General features: G+C 41.0%; 1 protein-coding gene across 2 annotated transcripts in view; it reads right to left on the minus strand.

Moving 5' to 3' along the window:
* Positions 1–20,453, minus strand: part of abcb4 (ATP-binding cassette, sub-family B (MDR/TAP), member 4) — a 132,094-nt gene that overhangs the window by 79,587 nt on the left and 32,054 nt on the right. For both annotated transcript variants that reach the window (XM_072575845.1, XM_072575843.1), the window contains exons 6-7: positions 18,830–19,021; positions 4,114–4,285 (exon numbers count right to left, since the gene is read on the minus strand). In XM_072575845.1, the coding sequence (XP_072431946.1) occupies positions 4,114–4,285; positions 18,830–19,021 (364 nt within the window). The remainder of the gene's footprint in view (positions 1–4,113; positions 4,286–18,829; positions 19,022–20,453) is intronic.

A 20,453-nucleotide genomic window follows, 5' to 3' on the forward strand; every position in this document is an offset into this window, starting at 1 on the left:
TAATTCTCCTGCTTGGGAGAGAATATTTATTTTGAATGTCAGAGAAGTTCAACAATTTCACTTTCCTCACTTCTGAACCTTGCTGTGAATTGGGTGTTTACATTAAGGGCTTTTAATTCATAGAGGAAGCTTGTACTTTTATTTGTTTAAACAATTTAGTTAATCTGGTAATACAAAAACACTAACTCATGTATTCATTTTAAATTCTGTGGGGCGGCATCAATTTATCTCCATTCTGACACTCCAGTATTTGTTTTCAGTTTATAGGTTTCTCCCAACAAAGGTTTCATAGTGGTCGTGTGGTGTTTTGAAATCTTGATTGTGCCAATACTTCAAAGAGTTTTTTTCCTTTTGCATGGCAGTTAGCTGATGAGAAATTCCTTAATAATTACCCATTTTTTGGCAGTTGTGGCATTGTGGTCCCCCACTGGGAGGTCTTCCTTATTGTTTGGCTTGTTTGTGCTGCATCAAGGAAACTTCATGGTGTATAAACTGCTTTAAATTTCCCCTCAAGCATTTACCTGGTTCAGACTTCCTAGCAATCTGTGCCACTTTCACTAGGATTAATTCCTCTTTAGCTTGTAAAACGGTCTTTCAAGGCTTCATTTGCTACTTCAACCATGATCTAGTCACAAATTAATTCTGGGTTCAACCTTTCAGAAGAGCATTTCTCTGCCAGCCTATAAAGATCAGTAATGAACAAAAAAAAATCTGTGCTTTACACAGACCAGTTTCCTTCTATTAAACTTCACCTACTCAGTAATTTAATTTCTGTGAACACAACTAAGAATGGTTGAAATACATCTTTAGAAAGTGCAGCTTTCTCATCAGTGTCCAGTCTAGCTACTATATTTTTGTGATAGTTCCCACAGACTAATGTAATGTACTGGCCCAACTTTTCTCATCTTTCTTATCCAGTCCTGAAGCAGACAAAATTTTAACAGATTGTATACATTCAGTTAATTGGTTTTGAAAACGATCTGTTACTTCATTCCTAAACATATTATAGAATAGACAGTGTAATCAATTTGTTCCTTGTCAGTCACAATAAAAAGTGCGAGAAGGCAACCTATAAATACCTATGATTCGGAGATGCTGATGTTGGATTGGGGTGTACAAAGTTAAAAATCTAGCTAGTGTGCTTCCAATTAAACCTGTTGGACTCTAACCTGGTGTTGTGTGATTTCTAACTTTATAAATACCTATTAAGAACTGCAGTTTCTGGATATAAATGTCGTGTTCAAACATTTCAGGAAATAGAGAAAATATCAGGAACTTAGAACTATCCTGCGCATTGTTCATTTATCCAATTCTTGGACATATTTTAGAATTATATTTGCATTATAGGGTTAGTTACGCAGCTTGAAAGTTTTATAGTGACTTGAACCTTCACCATTGCGTGAGATAACTATATTGACACAAGCATTTCCCCTCTCAACCAGTTTCAAAGTTCAACCAAGCCTTAGACAAAGATATTTTAACTTATCAACAGTACCATTTAAGGTCATCAAGAAGGAATTTACTTAACACGGTTTTATGTTTATTTGTCTCTCTTTGTATATGTAATATGAACAAAGATCTGACAGGATGTGTAGGATATGAAATCATTGACCTCATGGCCACAAAGCTGTGAATACAAAACAACCTAGTACAGAAATATTTGGAAACCTGCTGAAAATGTCACACAATGACAATAGGCAACTTCAGGGTCAACATATCGCCTAACATTTTAAAACTTGGCAAGTATTTCAAATTATGTTTAATAAAATATATTTATTTTCATACACACTCGAGAAACCTGCTTTTCTTGTGCCCTATATCTTTACTTACAAAAGTTTACTTAAATCTCATTAAGGGTTACTGGACCTGAATTGTTAACTTTGCTTTCTCTCCATCGTTACAGTCAGACCTGTGGAGTTTTCCCAGCAATTTCTGTTTATAGCTCAGATTTCTGGCATCTGCAGTTCTTTGGTTAATTTTAGTACTGGCTCATATCATACTGTTTGACATTGCCTTCAGCAACCTCCCCTAACTTCTCTCCTGGTTCCTGTTTGGTCTCATTCATATTTTGCTTACTTGACAAAGCACTGAGTTCTCTCTAATCTTGGCTTCAAACCACACATCTCACCCATAACCAAGTATGAGAGCTTCTCTTCCCACTTCTCTTGAGTTCCATATTAAACTCACCCTGGACTGCCACTGAACTCCACATTAAAATCCATTTGTGAAGAACATAAGGCAATGATTGGAAAGTGCCTCTTTCCTTTAACAGAGAAATTGCAATGGTAGTTGCAAACAGATATTAAGATTTTATATTATAATCTGGGTTTCAGCTCTGATTCATGCTTCAGTCCCTTTCTCAAAAACATTTACTGCATAGTAAAAACTGCAACTTATTGCATACTTCACTTGGTATAAAATGTTGAATGTAGAAGATTTTATAATAATACAAGTTATTATTAGTGGAGATTGTTGGCAATACAACAATGCCTGCATCCCATGAACAAATAAAAAAAATTGTTTTGAGTTACAATCTGGTTTTGCTTGCTTAATTCTTCTTGAACCCTAAAAAGTAAAAGCAAGGAGCTAATTGGAAAGCAAAGATATTGGCAGAATTTAGTGGAGCCTGCTGCAGTGTCTGTGACTCCAACCAGCTTGAAAATTGTCTGCATTAAATGTGCTGAGGGAAACAGGCTGACTAGCCAGGATGTCAACAAACGGCCCATAAAAAGAGTTTTAATTATTCCTGAGCCCATTGTATTTTAATGGTGGCTCAAAGATTACATGAAACTCATTCAGGTTTCCACCATCTCCAGAACGTTGCCCAGCATCCAAATAAAGCGGTCTTTTATTCACTGGTGCTTGGTGCATGGTCAAGGAACTACTGAAAGCCATCCCTGGGCATTACATCCAACACCCAATTTTCTCCTTCACTGGTGACCCTCTCTCTGTGACCTGCCCTTGCTCTTCTGAAATCCTGAGCCCACAACCTCTGTTCGACTGACAGTTCATGGACAAGAGCTCTGCCCCACCTTGGAACTTGGTCGTACAGGAAGCTTGACGGTATTGTCGGTAAGTAGATGCTTTACCTCAATTTTATCAAGATTCTTGGTCGAAGATTACACAGGGTTCCCATGGTTCTCCAAACAGTGAATAGGACCCCATAGCCAGAACTAAATTCCAATTATTATTACTGCAAGAGAAAGTGGCAATGATTTTTATGTAACATGCCCCAACCTCACCATGGGAAACAGCTAGATTTGTTATTGTTTGCTGAACAGATTACAAATAGGGCCTCATTATGCAAGAGAACTTAAGACCTCATATTCCACATGAAGAGGATAAAAACAATAGGAATATACAGTCAATCAACAGATTTTAGGTGGGATCTACATATCAGGTTGAATGGCCAAGTTAACTTAGGCAGGAGATTCACTGCAAGGAAAGAGGAGTGAGGCTCAGACAGCCATTAACTTCATTGTCAAGGATTTATTAGATGACATAGTAAGGAAAGCTCTGAATGTTTTTTTCCAGTAATTTATAAAGTTATTGCTCCTTTTCTGTATGATATCGCGCCTGACAGATTTAGATGTGTATCTTAACAATGATAATCCATGGTACAGTGGTTTCAGCATGTATTTAGAATTGCATCCATGAAACATGCATCATTTATTCCTGGAGACGTTCCACGATTGAAAAGGAAGCCTAATTTGCCTACAACAACAAGCACCTTCATCACTAAGACCATGTTTAGCTGTCCACATTGAAACAAAATTCAACATAGCTGCCTTGAGCAACATCACAGTTTCCAATCCTGCAGGAGTAGCACATGTTCCATTAGATGGTAGTCATAATTATTGGATCTTTGCATTAATCAAGACAATAATAAGGCTTCTGACCCACAAGAAAAGTTATTATTGACTGGTTCAAAGCATAATCAACCAGGGAATGAGCTTCCTTTCATCCTACAGCAGCTGAGAAAAGCTGCAGGAGGAAACGCGAGGTAGATATTAGGGCACAATATTCATATCTCAGATGAAATGTAAGATATCATTCAAATTGTTTTAGGTAACTATATTTATGGATTAATTAAAAATGCACAAACACACTAACCTTGGACCAGATTGCTGCACAAATTCCTAGAACCGGACTCACAGCCAGAATCACCAGTGCTAGTTTCCATCCTTTGATAAAGCCAACCACAAAACCCCCTATAAAGGAGGCTAGTGATTGTATCAGCAAGCCTATTTTATCACCGATTCCTTCACTTATCTTTGCAATATCGCTGCAAAAGAAAGAGATTGTAATTTAAGATCATCATCTGCTAAAATGTCAGTTCACTGTGAGTCATGTTCAATACAAACGTTTTATACAACAGGTTCTGTTAAACCTATCCCACGTCTGACTTCTGGCATGAATGCAGTTCTGGTGTCTTCAGATCATCAAAATCATAGGTGTCCCATTCAAAATGGATGATGGCATACTCCCTCTTCCCACAAACGTATTGAGATATTTTCCCAAATCCACCTGTTCAGAGATGCAATTACACATATCTGAAACAGGTTGGTTGTGAACTCGGGTCTCCTAGTTCATAAGGACACAGACACTGTACCACAAAAATCTTCCAACAACTTAAAAACAGATTATCCAGGCATAATCAATTTGCTGTTTGTAGAAGCTGGACATGTTGTTTTGTTCCTTGCCAAACTTCAAAAGGAACTTAATTGGCTGCAAAGTGATGGGAAATATCCTGAAGTTCTGAAAGGTACCACATAAACATAAGCCTTCCTTTTAATTTAATAGATGTTACTTACAAAGGTTTTCACATGAAACAATGAAGTTTATGTTGGGTACAATATAAGTTCATAAGCCATAGGAGCAGAAGAAAGCCATTCAGCCCATTAAGCTTGCTCCACCATTTAATGAAGTCATGACTCCTCTGATAATCCTCAATTCCCCTTTTCTGTCTTTTCCCTATAACCCTCATTTCCCTACTGACTAAAAATGTTTCTCAGCCTTGAATAGATGCAGCCTCAACAACCTTCTGCAGCAAAGAATTCAATGGATTCACTACCCTCAGAGATGACATTCCTCATCTGTCTGAAATGTATCCAATCTCTCATTCTGAGATGATGCCCTCTGTTCCACAAAAGACTCTCCCACTAAAGGAAGCAACCTTTCCACATCTACCCTGTCAAGCCCCCTAAGAATCTTGTGTTTTTCAATAAGTTTGCCTCTCATTCTTCTAACTTCCAAAGAATACAGGCCCAATCTACTCAACCACCTTTCAAAACACAGTTTCTCCCGACCCAGGACTCAAAATGTCAGTAGATAAGGGACCCAAAACTGTTCACAGCATTCATTCGTGCACTGACTTATGCCTTGTAAAGTTTTGCCAAAATCTTCCTCCTTTTATATTCCATTCCATTCGAAAGAATGGACAAAATTTCATTTACCTTCTTAATTACTCACTGAACTTGGATACTAGCTTTTTGTGCTTCATGGACAAGGAATTCCAAATCCATCTGTTCCGTAGTTTTCTGCAGTCTTTCTTTGTTCAAATAATATTCAGCTCCTTTATTCTTCCAGTCAAAGATTTGATGATGTTTAATGATGTGGGTTTAATCAATCTCTGGTTGAATCCACAACATATTGTATTGGCCCAAATGCATTCTATGGTTTCTTCCTCGTGGCATCCTCTGATAAACTGACTATCCTAATCTACAAGAAGATTAAAAGGCACCAGTGATTAACGTACTGCCTTTATTATACATCCACAATTATTTCCTGACTTATTCTCTGTCCCATTGTGTAGCTACTTTAGGGGGCCTGGAGACTACTCCTATTAATGTCTACTTTCCCTTTTTATTTCTTAATTCACCTTTATGAATTCTACATCTACCAATTCAAGATCACTTAGAGTCATAGAGATGTACAACATGGAAACAGACCCTTCGGTCCAACCTGTCCATGCCGACCAGGTATCCCAACCCAATCTAGTCCCACCTGCCAGCACCCGGCCCATATCCCTCCAAACCCCTCCTATTCATATACCCATCCAAATGCCTCTTAAATGTTGCAATTGTAACAGCCTCCACCACTTCCTCTGGCAGCTCATTCCATACACGTACCACCCTCTGTGAAAAAGTTGCTCCTTAGGTCTCTTTTATATCTTTCCCCTCTCACCCTAAACCTACGCCCTCTAGTTCTAGACTCCCCGATCCCAGGGAAAATACTTTGCCTATTTATCCTATCCACGCCCCTCAATTTTGTAAACCTCTATAAGGTCACCCCTCAGCCTCCGACGCTCCAGGGAAAACAGCCCCAGTCTGTTCAGCCTCTCCCTGTAGCTCAGATCCTCCAACCCTGGCAACATCCTTGTAAATCTTTTCCGAACCCTTTCAAGTTTCACAACATCTTTCCGATAGGAAGGAGACCAGAATTGCACGCAACATTCCAACAGTGGCCTAACCAATGTCCTACACAGCCGCAACATAACCTCCCAACTCCTGTACTCAATACTCTGACCAATAAAGGAAAGCATACCAAACGCCACCTTCACTATCCTATCTACCTGCGACTCCTCTTTCAAGGAGCTATGAACCTGCACTCCAAGGTCTCTTTGTTCAGCAACACTCCCTAGGACCTTACCTAGGTCCTGCTAAGGTTTGCTTTCCCAAGATGTAGCACCTCGCATTTATCTGAATTAAACTCCATCTGCCACTTCTCAGCCCATTGGCCCATCTGGTCCAGATCCTGTTGTAATCTGAGGTAACCCTCTTCGCTGTCCACTACACCTCCAATTTTGGTGTCATCTGCAAACTTACAAACTGTACCTCTTATGCTCTCATCCAAATCATTTATGTAAATCACAAAAAGTAGAGGGCCCAGCACCAAACCTCGTGGAACTCCACTGGTCACAGGCCTCCAGTCTGAAAAACAACCCTCCACCACCATCCTCTGTCTTCTACCTTTGAGCCAGTTCTGTATCCAAATGGCTAGTTCTCCCTGTATTCCATGAGATCTAACCTTGCTAATCAGTCTCCCATGGGGAACCTTGTCGAACACCTTACGGAAGTCCATATAGATCACATCTACTGCTCTGCCCTCATCAATCTTCTTTGTTACTTCATCAAAAAATTCAATCAAGTTTGTGAGACATCTTTTCCCACGCACAAAGCCATGTTGACTATCCCGAATCAGTCCTTGCCTTTCCAAATGTACACCCTGTCCCTCAGGATTCCCTCCAACAACTTGCCCACCACCGAGGTCAGGCTCACTGGTCTATAGTTCCCTGGCTTGTCTTTACCGCCCTTCTTAAACAGTGGCACCACGTTTGCCAACTTCTAGTCTTCCACCACCTCACCTGTGACTATCGAAGATACAAATATCTCAGCAAGAGGCCCAGCAATCACTTGTCTAACTTCCCACAGCGTTCTTGGGTACACCTGATCAGGTCCTGGGGATGTATCCACCTTTAACCGTTTCAAGACATCCAGCACTTCCTCCTCTGTAATCTGGACATTTTGCAAGATGTCACCATCTATTTCCCTACATTCGATATCTTCCATATCCTTTTCCACATTAAAAACTGATGCAAAGTATTCATTTAGTATCTCCCCCATTTTCTGTGGCTCCACACAAAGGCTGCCTTGCTGATCTTAGAGGGGCTATATTCTCTCCCTAGTTACCCTTTTGTCCTTAATATATTTGTAAAACCCCTTTGGATTCTTCTTAACTCTATTTGCCAAAGCTATCTCATGTCCCCTTTTTGCCCTCCTGATTTCCCTCCTCAGTATACTCCTACTTTCTTTTTTACTCTTCTAAGGATTCACTCGATCTATCCTGTCTGTACGTGACACATACTTCCTTCTTTTTATTAACCAAACCCTCAATTTCTTTAGTCATTCAGCATTCCCTATATCTACCAGCCTTCCCTTTCACCCTGACAGGAATATACTTTCTCTGGATTCTTATTATCTCATTTCTGAAGGCTTTCCATTTTCCAGCCGTCCCTTTACCTGCAAACATCTCCAATCGGCTTTTGAAAGTTCTTGCCTAATACCGTCAAAATTGGCCTTTCTCTAATTTAGAACTTCAACTTTTAGAGCTGGTCTATCCTTTTCCATCATTATTTTAAAACGAATAGAATAATGGTCGCTGGCCCCAAAGTGCTCCCCCACTGACACCTCAGTCACCTGCCCTGCCTTATTTCCCAAGAGTAGGTTTGGCACCTTCTCTAGTAGGTACATCCACATACTGAATCAGAAAATTGTCTTGTACACACTTAAGAAATTCCTCTCCACCTAAACCTTTCACACTATGGCAGTCCCAGTTGATGTCTGGAAAATTAAAATCCCCTACCATAACCACCCCATTATTCTTACAGATAGTTGAGATCTCCTTACAAATTTGTTTCTCAATTTCCCTCTGACTATTGGGGGGTCTATAATACAATCCCAATTAGGTGATCATCCCTTTCTTATTTCTCAGTTCCACCCAAATAACTTCCCTGGATGTATTTCCAGGAATATCCTCCCTCAGCACAGCTGTAATGCTATCCCTTATCAAAAACACCACTCACCCTCCTCTTTTGCCTCCCCTTCTATCCTTCCTGTAGCATTTGTATCCTGGAACATTCAGCTGCCAGTCCCGCCCATCCCTGAGCCATGTTTCCGTAATTGCTATGATATCCCAGTCCCATGTTTCTAACCATGCCCTGAGTTCATCTGCCTTCCCTGTTAGGCCCCTTGCATTGAAATAAATGCAGTTTAATTTATTAGTCCTACCTTGCCCCTGCCTGCCCTGAATGTTTGACTGATTTCTGTTCTCAACTGTACCTGTCTCAGATCGATCTCTTTCCTCACTACCTCCCTGGGTTCCCCCCCCCCCCCCCACCTCACTAGTTTAAATCCTCCCAAGCAGTTCTAGCAAATTTCCCTGCCAGTATATTAGTCCCCTTCCAATTGAGGTACAATCCGTCCTTCTTGTACAGCTCACTTCTACCCCCATAGAGATTCCAATGATCCAAAAATGTGAATCCTTCTCCCATACACCAGCTCCTCAGCCATGCATCATCTGCTCTATCCTCCTATTCCTGCCCTCACTAGCTCGTAGCACTGGGAGTAATCCAGATATTACTACCCTTGAGGAGCTCCTTTTTAAATTCCTGCCTCTCTGTAATCTCCCTTTAAAGTCTCAACCTTTTCCCTTCCAATGTCGGTGGTTCCAATGTGGACAATGACCTCCTGCTGGTCCCTCTCCCCCCGTGAGAACATTCTGTACCCTCTCTGAGGCATCCTTGATCCTGGCACCAGGGAAACAACACACCATTCTGCTTTTTCTCTGCTGGCCACAGAAACGTCTGTCTGTACCTCGGACTAGAGAATCCCCTAACACAATTGATCTCTTGGACGCCGATGTACTCCTCATTGCATTACAGCCAGTCTTAATACCAGAAACTTGGCTGTTCGTGCTACGTTCCCCTGAGAATCCATCACCCCCTACATTTTCCAAAACAACATACATGTTTGAAATTGGTATACCCACAAAAGACCCCTGCACTAGCTGCCTACCTCTCTTACCCTTCCTGGAGTTAACCCATCTATGTGACTGTATCTGAGACTTTCCCCCCTTCCTATAACTGCCACCCATCACACACTGTTGCTGTTGCAAATTCCTCATTGCTTCTATTTGTCTCTTCAACCGACCCACTCGATCTGATAAGATTCGCATCCAACAGCATTTATGGCAGATATAATCCGCAGTAACCCTTAAACTCTCCCACATCTGACAAGAAGTACATATCACTGCAAAGGCCATTTTTGCTCCTTCACAATCTACAGACCCAGAAAATAACACTGTCTTATTCCTCGACAAACACTGCCCCAGGTTAAATTAATAGCTATGGCTTATATTTTAAGTTTAATCAAGAGACTTATCCCCAAAAACATATAATGAGGAAATAATCCACTGTAGCCACTACTGCAGCCTTTCTCTTGGACAGACGTAAAGCAACAATTAACTTATCTGATTGTGTGCTGTGAACTTCACCCAACAGTTCCTCCAAGATTAGTTGTGAATTTCACTGTTTGTTAATTTTCCCAGATGCACTCCGATGTCCAGCGATACACAAGTTCAAACAGCAAAGGCGGTAACTGTGCAGGTTCTCTCTCTCTCTCCTGCACTGTCCTCACCCTGTGCTTCCTTTGCCTGCCCTTCTCCCTTTTAAAACTGCTGTTGTTTTGACTTTTTTTTCCAAAGTTCCAAAACAATGCAACTGCTGCTCCTGGAATTCGGGTAAATCACCTCCAACACCTAAAATACCTCAAAACAAAAAAGAAGCAGCTCTTCCATCCCATCCCAACAATGCTACACCATTACCCTTCCCTTCTTGCAGGTTCTTTTGAAGAGACACACCCCCCTGAATATTTAATTCCCAACTGTGATTTCCTTGTAATTATACCAGTTAACCAGTATCGTACCATTAATTTTTTTGTTATAAATACTATTAGCATTCAAATTAGAGATCAATTTTGCACTTTTACCCCCTTTTCCCCTTTTTTGATCCTACTTACTGCAATTTTATCTGTTTTTGTGTACTCCTGTCCCACTCTGGGTATCATTGTAACTGCCCTGTAATGCTGTCATATCCATTTCCTTTGGAGTCTTCATTGCCCCTCTCCTCAAGCAACCTCGAATTAGTTTAAAGCCTTCTCTACAGCCCCAGTTTGTTTGATAGTCCATGTTTCAAGTAAAGTCCATCCCACCAGAACAGCTCACATTCAGCCCAGTACTGCTGCCAGAATCCCACGCAAAAACAATGAAGTCCGACTTAAAAGCAAGATGCACCTGATTGCATATTATTTTGGGAATCGCCATTGGAAATAAGCAGGTCTCAAACATGTGTAGCTCACCCAGCCATTTCAAAGAGCCATCCTCATCCCTGTGAGTCTGGAGTCACATGTCAGCAATGCTAGGTAATTCTGTTCTAATCCAGAGTGCCGCTTGTCAACACTAGTACTGTTAAAAGGAAATGTTATGGTTCTGTTCGCCGAGCTGGGAATTTGTGTTGCAGACGTTTCGTCCCCTGCCTAGGTGACATCCTCAGTGCTTGGGAGCCTCCTGTGAAGCGCTTCTGTGATGTTTCCTCCGGCATTTATAGTGATTTGTACCTGCCACCTCCGGTTGTCAGTTCCAGCTGTCCGTTGCAGTGGCCGGTATATTGGGTCCAGGTCGATGTGCTTACTGATTGAATCTGTGGATGATTGCCATGCCTCTAGGAATTCCCTGGCTATTCTCTGTTTGGCTTGTCCTACAATAGTAGTGTTGCCCCAGTCAAACTCATGTTGCTTGTGATCTGAGTGTGTGGCTACTAGGGATAGCTGGTCGTGTCATTTCGTGGCTAGTTGGTGTTCATGGATGCGGATCGTTAGCTGTCTTCCTGTTTGTCCTATGTAGTGTTTTGTACAGTCCTTGCATGGGATTTTGTACACTACATTGGTTTTGCTCATGCTGGGTATCGGGCCCTTTGTCCTGGTGAGCTGTTGTCTGTGCGTGGCTGTTGGTTTGTGTGATGTTATGAGTCCTAGTGGTTGCAGTAGTCTGGCTGTCAGTTCAGAAATGTTTTTGATGTATGGTAGTGTGGCTAGTCCTTTGGGTTGCGGCATGTCCTCATTCCGTTGTCTTTCCCTTGGGCATCTGTTGATGAAATTGTGGGGGTATCCGTTTTTGGCGAATACATTGTAGAGGTGTTCTTCTTCCTCTTTTTGCAGTTCTGGTGTACTGCAGTGTGTTGTGGCCCTTTTGAACAGTGTCTTGATGCAACTTCTTGTGTGGGTTGGGGTGGTTGCTTTCGTAGTTTAGGACTTGGTCTGTGAGAGTGGCTTTCCTGTATCCCTTTGTGGTGGATTCTCCGTTCAGTGTTCTCTGTACCATCACATCTCGGAATGGGAGTTGGTTGTCCTTTTCTTCCTCTCTCGTGAATCGGATTCCTGTGAGTGTGGCATTGATGATCCAGTGTGTGTTCTCTATTTCTGTGTTTTTAATGATTACAAAGGTGTCATCCACATATCTGACCCAGAGTTTGGGTTGAATTTGCGGTAAGATTGTTTGTTCTAACCTTTGCATTACCACTTCTGCTATGAGTCCAGAGATGGGTGAGCCCATGGGTGTGCTGTTGATTTGTTCATATATTTGGTTGTTGAATGCGAAGTGTGTTGTGAGGCACAGGTCCAGTAGTTTGAGTATGCGTCTTTGTTGATAGGTTCCCCGTCTTGTTGCCTGGAGGAAGAACGCCTCATCTTCCGCCTCGGAACACTTCAACCCCAGGGCATCAATGTGGACTTCAACAGCTTCCTCATTTCCCCTTCCCCCACCTCACCCTAGTTCTAAACTTCCAGCTCAGCACTGTCCCCATGACTTGTCCGGACTTGTCCTACCTGCCTATCTCCTATTCCACCTATCCACTCCACCCTCGCCTCCCTGACCTATCACCTTCATCCCCTCCCCCACTCACCCATTGTACTCTATGCTACTTTCTCCCCACCCCCACCCTCCTCTAGCTTATCTCTCCACGCTTCAGGCTCACTGCCTTTATTCCTGATGAAGGGCCTTTGCCCGAAACGTCGATTTCGAAGCTACTTGGATGCTGCCTGAACTGCTGTGCTCTTCCAGCACCACTAATCCAGAATCTGGTTTCCAGCATCTGCAGTCATTGCTTTTACCTCGTCTGTTTTGTATGTCCAGCAGGTTGGCTATTTTCTCTGGCTAGGTTAAAAGTAAATTCCTACTTTAAATTAAACTTGCCTAAAAGGTCAAATAAAATCAAAGTGCTGGAGAAACTCAGCAGATCTGGCAGCATCTGAGGAAATAAAGCAGAGTCAATCTTTCAGCTACAGGGGCCCTTCCCCAGAACATTGTTTTGGTATGATCCAGGGAGAAACTGGAGGAGGTGGCCAAGAGCTGGTGCTCAGCCCCCACAATATAGAGGTCAGCAACCCCCAGACAACAATAGCACCACCCTTGTTCACAGGCTTGATGACTAAGTCAGGACTGGATCAGAGAGTATGGAGTGCATGGAGTTCAGAAGATGATAGGTTCAAATGGGTTGTTGGTTGGGGGTGGTGGTGTGTGTATGTACGTGGGGAAGGGGCAGAGAAATTAAGGTGACCACATTCAAGTTTACAGTTCTTAATGAACAGGTCGAGTCCAGGTCATAGGCCAGAGGGAGGGTTCCAGGTGGAGAGTGTGTCTTGGAGTGGACAAAGGGATTTGTGGGACAGGGAGAGGACTCCTGTCCAAAGAGATATGCACAAAGGCAGAGGAAGATGATGATATCCTCAGAACGTAACATCTAAATTGAACTCTGACACTTATTCAAAATCTGAGCATCAACCATTAACCTAGTCATCAAATACTCACTTCACCTTAAAGCTTTCTCCTGGGAGAGAGGAGCTAGAAAATCGAGGCCAATCATGGGACAGAAACCTGGAAAATTCCTTTCAATGACCTCTTTAGGCGACTGAAACTGTTCCAGGAGATACTTTTGGATTTACGTTGAGCAGGGAAAAACAAACAGAAAATCTGTAAAATCCCAGAGAGGGCAGGATGGATCAAATGATAAAAGGTTTTATCTTGTAAAGCCAAAAAGGAGAAGTGATGAGTCAGACGAAGAAAGACAAGGACAGTGCTAACGTCCTTAAATGTGAATCTCAGAGGCCCCGGATTCATATCTTACCACAGCAGCTAGCTAAAATTAAATTCAATTAATAAACCTGGAACTGCAAATGTTGAAGGTAATGGTGACCTTGAAACAATGAGTTGTTCAAACCACTTATGTGGTTCCCTGACATCATTTAGGGAAAAAATGTGCTGACCTGGTTTGGCCATGTGACTCCAGATTCATAATCATTTGCTATTCACTTCCCTCTGAAATGGCCTAAAAAGCCACTCTGTTCAGGGGTAATCCAGGATGAGCACTAAATGCTGACAATAAACATCCAAATTTCACAAAAGGATAAACAAAAAAAAATCTTTGGGTGTGTGAATGACAGGATAGCTTCCATCTTAATATAAAGTGAAGAAAATTAGAAAACTGCAGGAAACAACCTCCTGCTTTTCTAGTTCTGCATTTCTCCTCATTCTGATGAAACGTCACAGTGGGATACATTTGAACTGAGTTTTTAAATCAAGATGATCCTTTAATCATGCCCACCACTATCTTCAATTCTATAGTCAATTGAAGGCCAAAGAGCTGACTCTCACAGCCCAATCAGGGTCAGTAACTAGGCCCTCAGTGCTAAAGGGCCAGTGGGAGGTATTGTAGTACTCAGCAATCAAAAGGCCCACACTGGACAAGGTGTGGGAACTGCCCATCTGAACTTGGAGACAGTGAGAGGGAAGGCCTGGTAAGTTTGTTTTCACTTTTTCTAAATCAACAGTTGACGAGCTGTGATCCTTGAGGGCCATCCCTCCAGGAGACCGTCAGCAGCCACTACTATGACCCCCAGCCACTGGGCGCAATCTGAAGGGGCCCATTGTTTAAAAATGCTTGGACTTTTGCTAGCTCCCTGCAAAAAATGGATCAACCTGAGCTACACTCAATAAAAGTGGACATGATCCTCACAGCAAGACAAATATAAATGCCGTTCTCTGACCTCAGAAAGGCCAAGGACAGGATCAACCAGGAAGAATTATGAAGCGCCTTTCTCAAATCAGAAATCCTTCACCATCTTCCACCTGCTGTACAACAACAAAGAGCTATGTCATTGCACTAATGCCCTTCTTCATCTTCTTCGCTGCAACATTCCATTTCACATCCATGAAGATTCCCTCTGAAGTTGAGCTACATTACAGGACAAGCAGGAAACTGCTTGATTGTAACAAGGCTGGTCAAGTGGACCTCATAGAATATGAGTTCCCTGATTGGACCAGATTAACAGCCCCAATCAGGGAGCCTTGGCTAACAGTTAGAAACAGCAGTGTCAGACATCCTGACACTCAGAGCTGGCTCTGAGGGAGCTGGATCATTGTCAAGGATTCTCCACCTGTAAATAAAGAAGGACTTGGTGACGGGGTATCGGCCTCTGTGGAGTTATTTCAGAAAATATTTAACCTGTATCACCTACAGTCCAGGATAAAAACCACCTCAACCTCTGTCACAAAGCTGCCATTAGAAGATAATGCTCGTTTATGGTCAGAGGCCAAGCTCCAAACCACTATCCATGCACTCACAAAGGGCTATCAGAGACTGGGTCTTAGGTGAAACTGGAAACATGATTGGTTTTATTCTGTTACAAAAGGGATCAGTGGGTAGTGGAAGAATAAGGTTGATTAGTTGGCTAGAGACAGACGAGAGAGTAAGGGAGATTAGATGTCTTGTAGAGCAAATGGCAAAGGTGGTTCTTAATGCAATATCTGAACAAATGCTGCTTTGATGACAAGGACAGCCACCTTCACCTCACCAATGAAGTTCACCTCTTTAGTCCATGTAAATTGTGAACTGAACCAATCCCTGCATAGATCCCTGTAGAATGATATTTTTTCACTTCCTTACAGTCTGAGCAGTTACCTTTATCCTTGCTCTTTATTTTCTCGTTTAAGTCAGCTAGCTAACCATGCTGTCACATTTCCCCTGGCCATCCTTGTCATGAATGTGCTGTGATGTATTTTATTGGTCTACTACATTACTGTGGTCTACTCTTTCTATTGCTTCTTCAAAGAATTCAGTAAACTTTAACCATGACCTTCTCCTCACGAATCCATGTGACTGTTCTTTACTATACTTTTAGCTGAGAGTTTTGACTTTATTATATCCTTGAATATGATTCTGTCATTTGTACTTCCCCGAACTTGTCTTATCCCCTTTTCGTTGTATAGGAATATTATTAGCTGTGTTTATTTATTTATTTTCTCCAGTCTTCTGAGACTAAATCAATTATCAATGATTGTTACATTTACACCACAGTGCCTCTAGGACCTCTTTTAGCATGTATAAAACTAAAAGGCATTAAAATCTAGTAGATTTAATTTTCTTTCTCCTGGAGATGTGAAATATGTTGCCCAAATTCTGGTCTTTTCTTCTAATATAGCTTTGGTGTATACTAAAGCAAAATAATCATTCAATACTTTTGTAAATAATAGTATGTAAACATAGAATTAGGTTAGATATTAGGAGTCACTTCTATTTATAGAGAGTCGGGATTATGAAACCAGTTGCTTGTTTGTGCAGTGAGCATAGATTCAATGGACATGTTCAAAATGGTCCCTACTTGATGCATGCTTACACTTAGAAGGGACTTAAGTATTGCATCTATGCCCCCAATCATCTTAGTCTCCCCAAGTCATTTGATCACCTTCGGATCAAAGAAAACTGTCCCAGACTATTAGTTTACATTTTCTTGACTGTCTCAGGTGATTTCAGGGCTAATGCGTGGGTGGTGAAGAGCAATGGGGTTTAAGATATGCACAAGTTGAAACTTGATTGTACTGGAGAGGTGTGATGGATCAGCTGGTATTTTGCTGTTTGTTTTTGCATGTTTTGCATTTGAGTGCAGAGCTAGAAGACACATTCAAGTTAACAAACCTCAACTGAGTCTTGAGGTTAGAAGATGCAAAGTTGTTTACTGTCTTTAAATGTTGGATAAATATTTATGATGAAAATGAAGTTTCCACTTAAATATGGACCTGGTTGATAAAATAGCCTTTGAGACACAATGTTAACGGGACTCAAGCAGGAAGTGGTGTTTCACCATCATATTAAAAATTCTAAAACAGAGAAATCTATACAAACCCTTAAGGATGCTGCTTGTTCAGTATGGGTGCACAGTTTCCCATGGTCAAAACAAAGACTAATTTCTAATTATTAATAGTTTGAGAAAGTCATATCTTAAGCACCCTCAAATGTATACAAGAATATTGCTGAGATTAATCTGCTAAAGCAGATCTTCAGGTACAACAGAACAAGATTAAATTACAAAAATGTGGTAAACATTTCGGAATGTGGGGAAACTTGACCATAATTCCTTGAGTGTTTAATTTATTTGAGAAGAAGCCCAAACAAAACCAAATATTCTTGAACTGTAGAAGAAATGTGCTTGATGGGCATAATGACCTTTTCATGTTTATGTTCCCCAAACATTTTTAACTGAGAAACAGCACTGATATAGGAAACAGACCTGACTGAAATACACAGTTATTCAGGGAAAATAAAGAGCAATAGTACAGCAGATATACTACATTTATACAAAATATTTATACAAAAAAACACAGAAATTGCTGGAAAAACTCAGCAGATCTGGCTTCATCTGTGAAGAGAAAGCAGAGTTAATGTTTCAGTTACCTTTCTTCAGAACTGATTGTAGTCAGGAAAAGGTTCGTATATATGCTGAAGATGGGGTGGGGAAAAGGTGGAAGGAATAAACGACAGGTGGAGATGGAGCCCAGAGAGAGAGAGAGAGAGAGAGAGAGAGAGAGAGAGAGAGAGAGAGAGAGAGAGAGAACAGTTGGGCAGACAATGCAATGGGTAAAGGTCAGCCTGGTGGAATGAATAGTTGCTAATGGGGTCTATTAGTGGCTGACAATGGGTTGTTTGTGACTGCAGACTGTGATGACAAGGCCTAGTGTGTGGGGACTGGGAGTGGAGCACTGTGGCAAACCCAAGGCAGAGATGTTGGCAGGGAACACTGTGGTGTGTTGAGATGGCAGGCAACTGGAGTACAGGGTCATTTTCAATAATCTTTTAAAATATTAGAAATCAAAATATTTAACTTGGCAAGGCGGGAGATCAGAAGGAGGAAAGAAATTAAGAAAAGCGTCACAATTACAGAATTACATGAACCAATAAAATCTTCATTCAGTCTAGCGGAACGAATGAAGATTCTTTTACATACTAGCTGGTAAAACCAAAATTTTATCTCAATTCAGTTAGAACAAAGAACAAGACAGCGCAGGAACAGGCCTTTCAGCACTCCAAACCTGTGCCGACACATTTTGCCCTCGCACACTAAAATGTCTGTCTTCACTTACAGGATCTGTCTCCCTTTATTCCCTTCCTATTCATCCAGGTGTTTCTTGAATGCTGCTTTTGTGTCTGCTTCCACCACCTCTTCTAGCAGGGTGTACCATGCACTCATCACCCCGTGTGAAAAACGTGCCTTGCACATCTCTTTTAAACATCCTCCCCTCTCCCCATTGAACCTGTGTCCGCTAGTAACTGACCCCTCCACCCTGGGAAAAAAGCCTCATACTTTCCACTCTATCCATGCCATTCACAATTTTTAAAACCTTCTATAAAGGTCACCCTCAACCACCTGCAATCCAGTGAAAACAAACCATCCAACCTTTCTTCATAGTTAAAATCCCCCATGACCAAGCGATATCCTGGTAAACCTTTTCTGTACCCTCTCCAAAGCATCCACATCCTTTTGGTAGTGTGGTGATCAGAACTGTCCTTGTTTATTTGGTATCCCAGAATAAGCCTCAATCACAATGAGAAATCTAACACAAATGGATCGGGGTGGGGGGGGGGAGAGTGTGCCTTTTTGACTTTTGACCAAAAGGTATTGTTGGACAAAAACAGGAAGGCCTTAATCTGAATCAAAATGCTACATTTACAAGCGACTGTAGTGTAATCCTATATTTTACTTTAAAAGCACTAAAGCTTCATAGTAAAATCAAAAAATTTGACTAATTAGAATAATGATTGAAATTAATCTACAAGAGAAATTAAAGTTCTGTTTGTATATTAATGGCAGAGTGAGTCAAATAAAAGCACATACATATTTAGTTCGATACCAGAGTATTAAAGACTGCATTTGTGATCACTTACTCTGTTAGACGGGTGTTGAGTTCGCCAATCTGAATTACATCAAACCATCCTATTTCCTGCCGTAACAATGAATGAAAAAATGTCTTTCTTATCTTTTGTGTCTGTCTTGCTGCAGTTAATGACCAGAAGGAAACTTGGATATAGGCAGCAACCAGAACAGCTGCCCCTAAGCCCACGTAGTAATAGGAAAATCTGCAAGTCAGGAAAAGATAAATATTCTGTTGAAAGTGAAGCATGGTTTCAGTACGTACTCAATAAATAGCACTTCAAATAGTCGAGCAATTGCTAGTAATTTCATTCCTCTTTAACTTGCATTACCAATAACTTTGCAATCATTATTACCAACCTCACCCCTGGTGGAAATTTTCAACTTTGTTGCCTGGGTGGGACCTTGATTGGCACAGAATAACTGACCACCCTTTTGTAGAATTTGCCCGTAAATTCATGAATGGAAATTGGGCAGCTTATTCAAAGGGTCAAAGAAATGGTTGTTACCACTCAGGTAGCAATGGTAAAAATCCTGGACTTGTATTTTTAGCTAAGGCTATTATCGTGGTAAAAATGGTAAAATTGTAAAGCATTGCGTTGTCACTTTAAAAGATGATGTTCTTTTCAGGATTTAGAGTTAAAATGGAATTTTGAACAGAAGTTAAAGTGCAGGTGCATGAAATGAAACATCAGACAACAGTTTAAATTCAGCCAAAAAACCACTTGGAGACCAAGGACCAATTAAATTTAAATCTGATGGTGTTGACCAATCAGCTTGACCAATCAGATTGTAAAGAAATTAGTATGTCTCCACAGGTATAAAGTTGGGGGAAACTGGACAGATAGGGGAGGGCCAACTGCCATCTGAAGAGATAAGAACTTTGCAGCTCTCAAAGGAAAAAACGCAGCTTTCTATTAAGGTATATGGCACATCTAGCAAATATTCTTGAGATCAGAAAATTATTGAGAAGGTATTTTGGACAGAAGAAAACACAGAAGATATAGAAATTTCAGGAGGCTCCATTCTGTTTGAACTTTGAGCGACTAAGTTTTACTTTATTATTCTTATTACTTGGATTTATACAAGTGGAACTTGTGTTATTGAAGCAGCATACCATTAGAATTTAATTCAGTTAGGGCATAGGTACTAGTTAGAGAGTACGTGTTCAGTTTCTTAGGAAATGTGTTAATTTGTTCACTGTTGGAGTTAGTTAAATAAATTGCTACTTGTTAATCATAGAGTGGGCAAAAGGATTCCATTTCATTTAACCACTCCTTTATAAGGGATTGGATGATGAAAGGTAAGGTATACCCCTTGTCACATGTCTTTTAACAGATTTATGAGGTGAGGTAGTCCTCTCTGTGTGGTTTGGTTTGAATTATCCAACTACTTCATCAAACTATATATGTTTTAACACACCTCCAGAGCAGATGTAACTTAAATAATGATCTCCTGCCCTAGAGGTACAATATTACCACTGCATCACATAAATCCTACATGATGTCTACATACCTTGGCTGTCAGTGACCAAAAGTCTAATGTACTATGCATTACACCAAAGAACCAGATACTACATTTAGCTGTATACCTGCCTTTTAAACTCTGTATCTGTGATCATTACTCTAGCCAACAATG

The sequence above is a fragment of the Chiloscyllium punctatum genome, chromosome 8 (genome assembly GCF_047496795.1).
Source record: "Chiloscyllium punctatum isolate Juve2018m chromosome 8, sChiPun1.3, whole genome shotgun sequence".
Classification (NCBI taxonomy): Eukaryota; Metazoa; Chordata; class Chondrichthyes; order Orectolobiformes; family Hemiscylliidae; genus Chiloscyllium; species Chiloscyllium punctatum.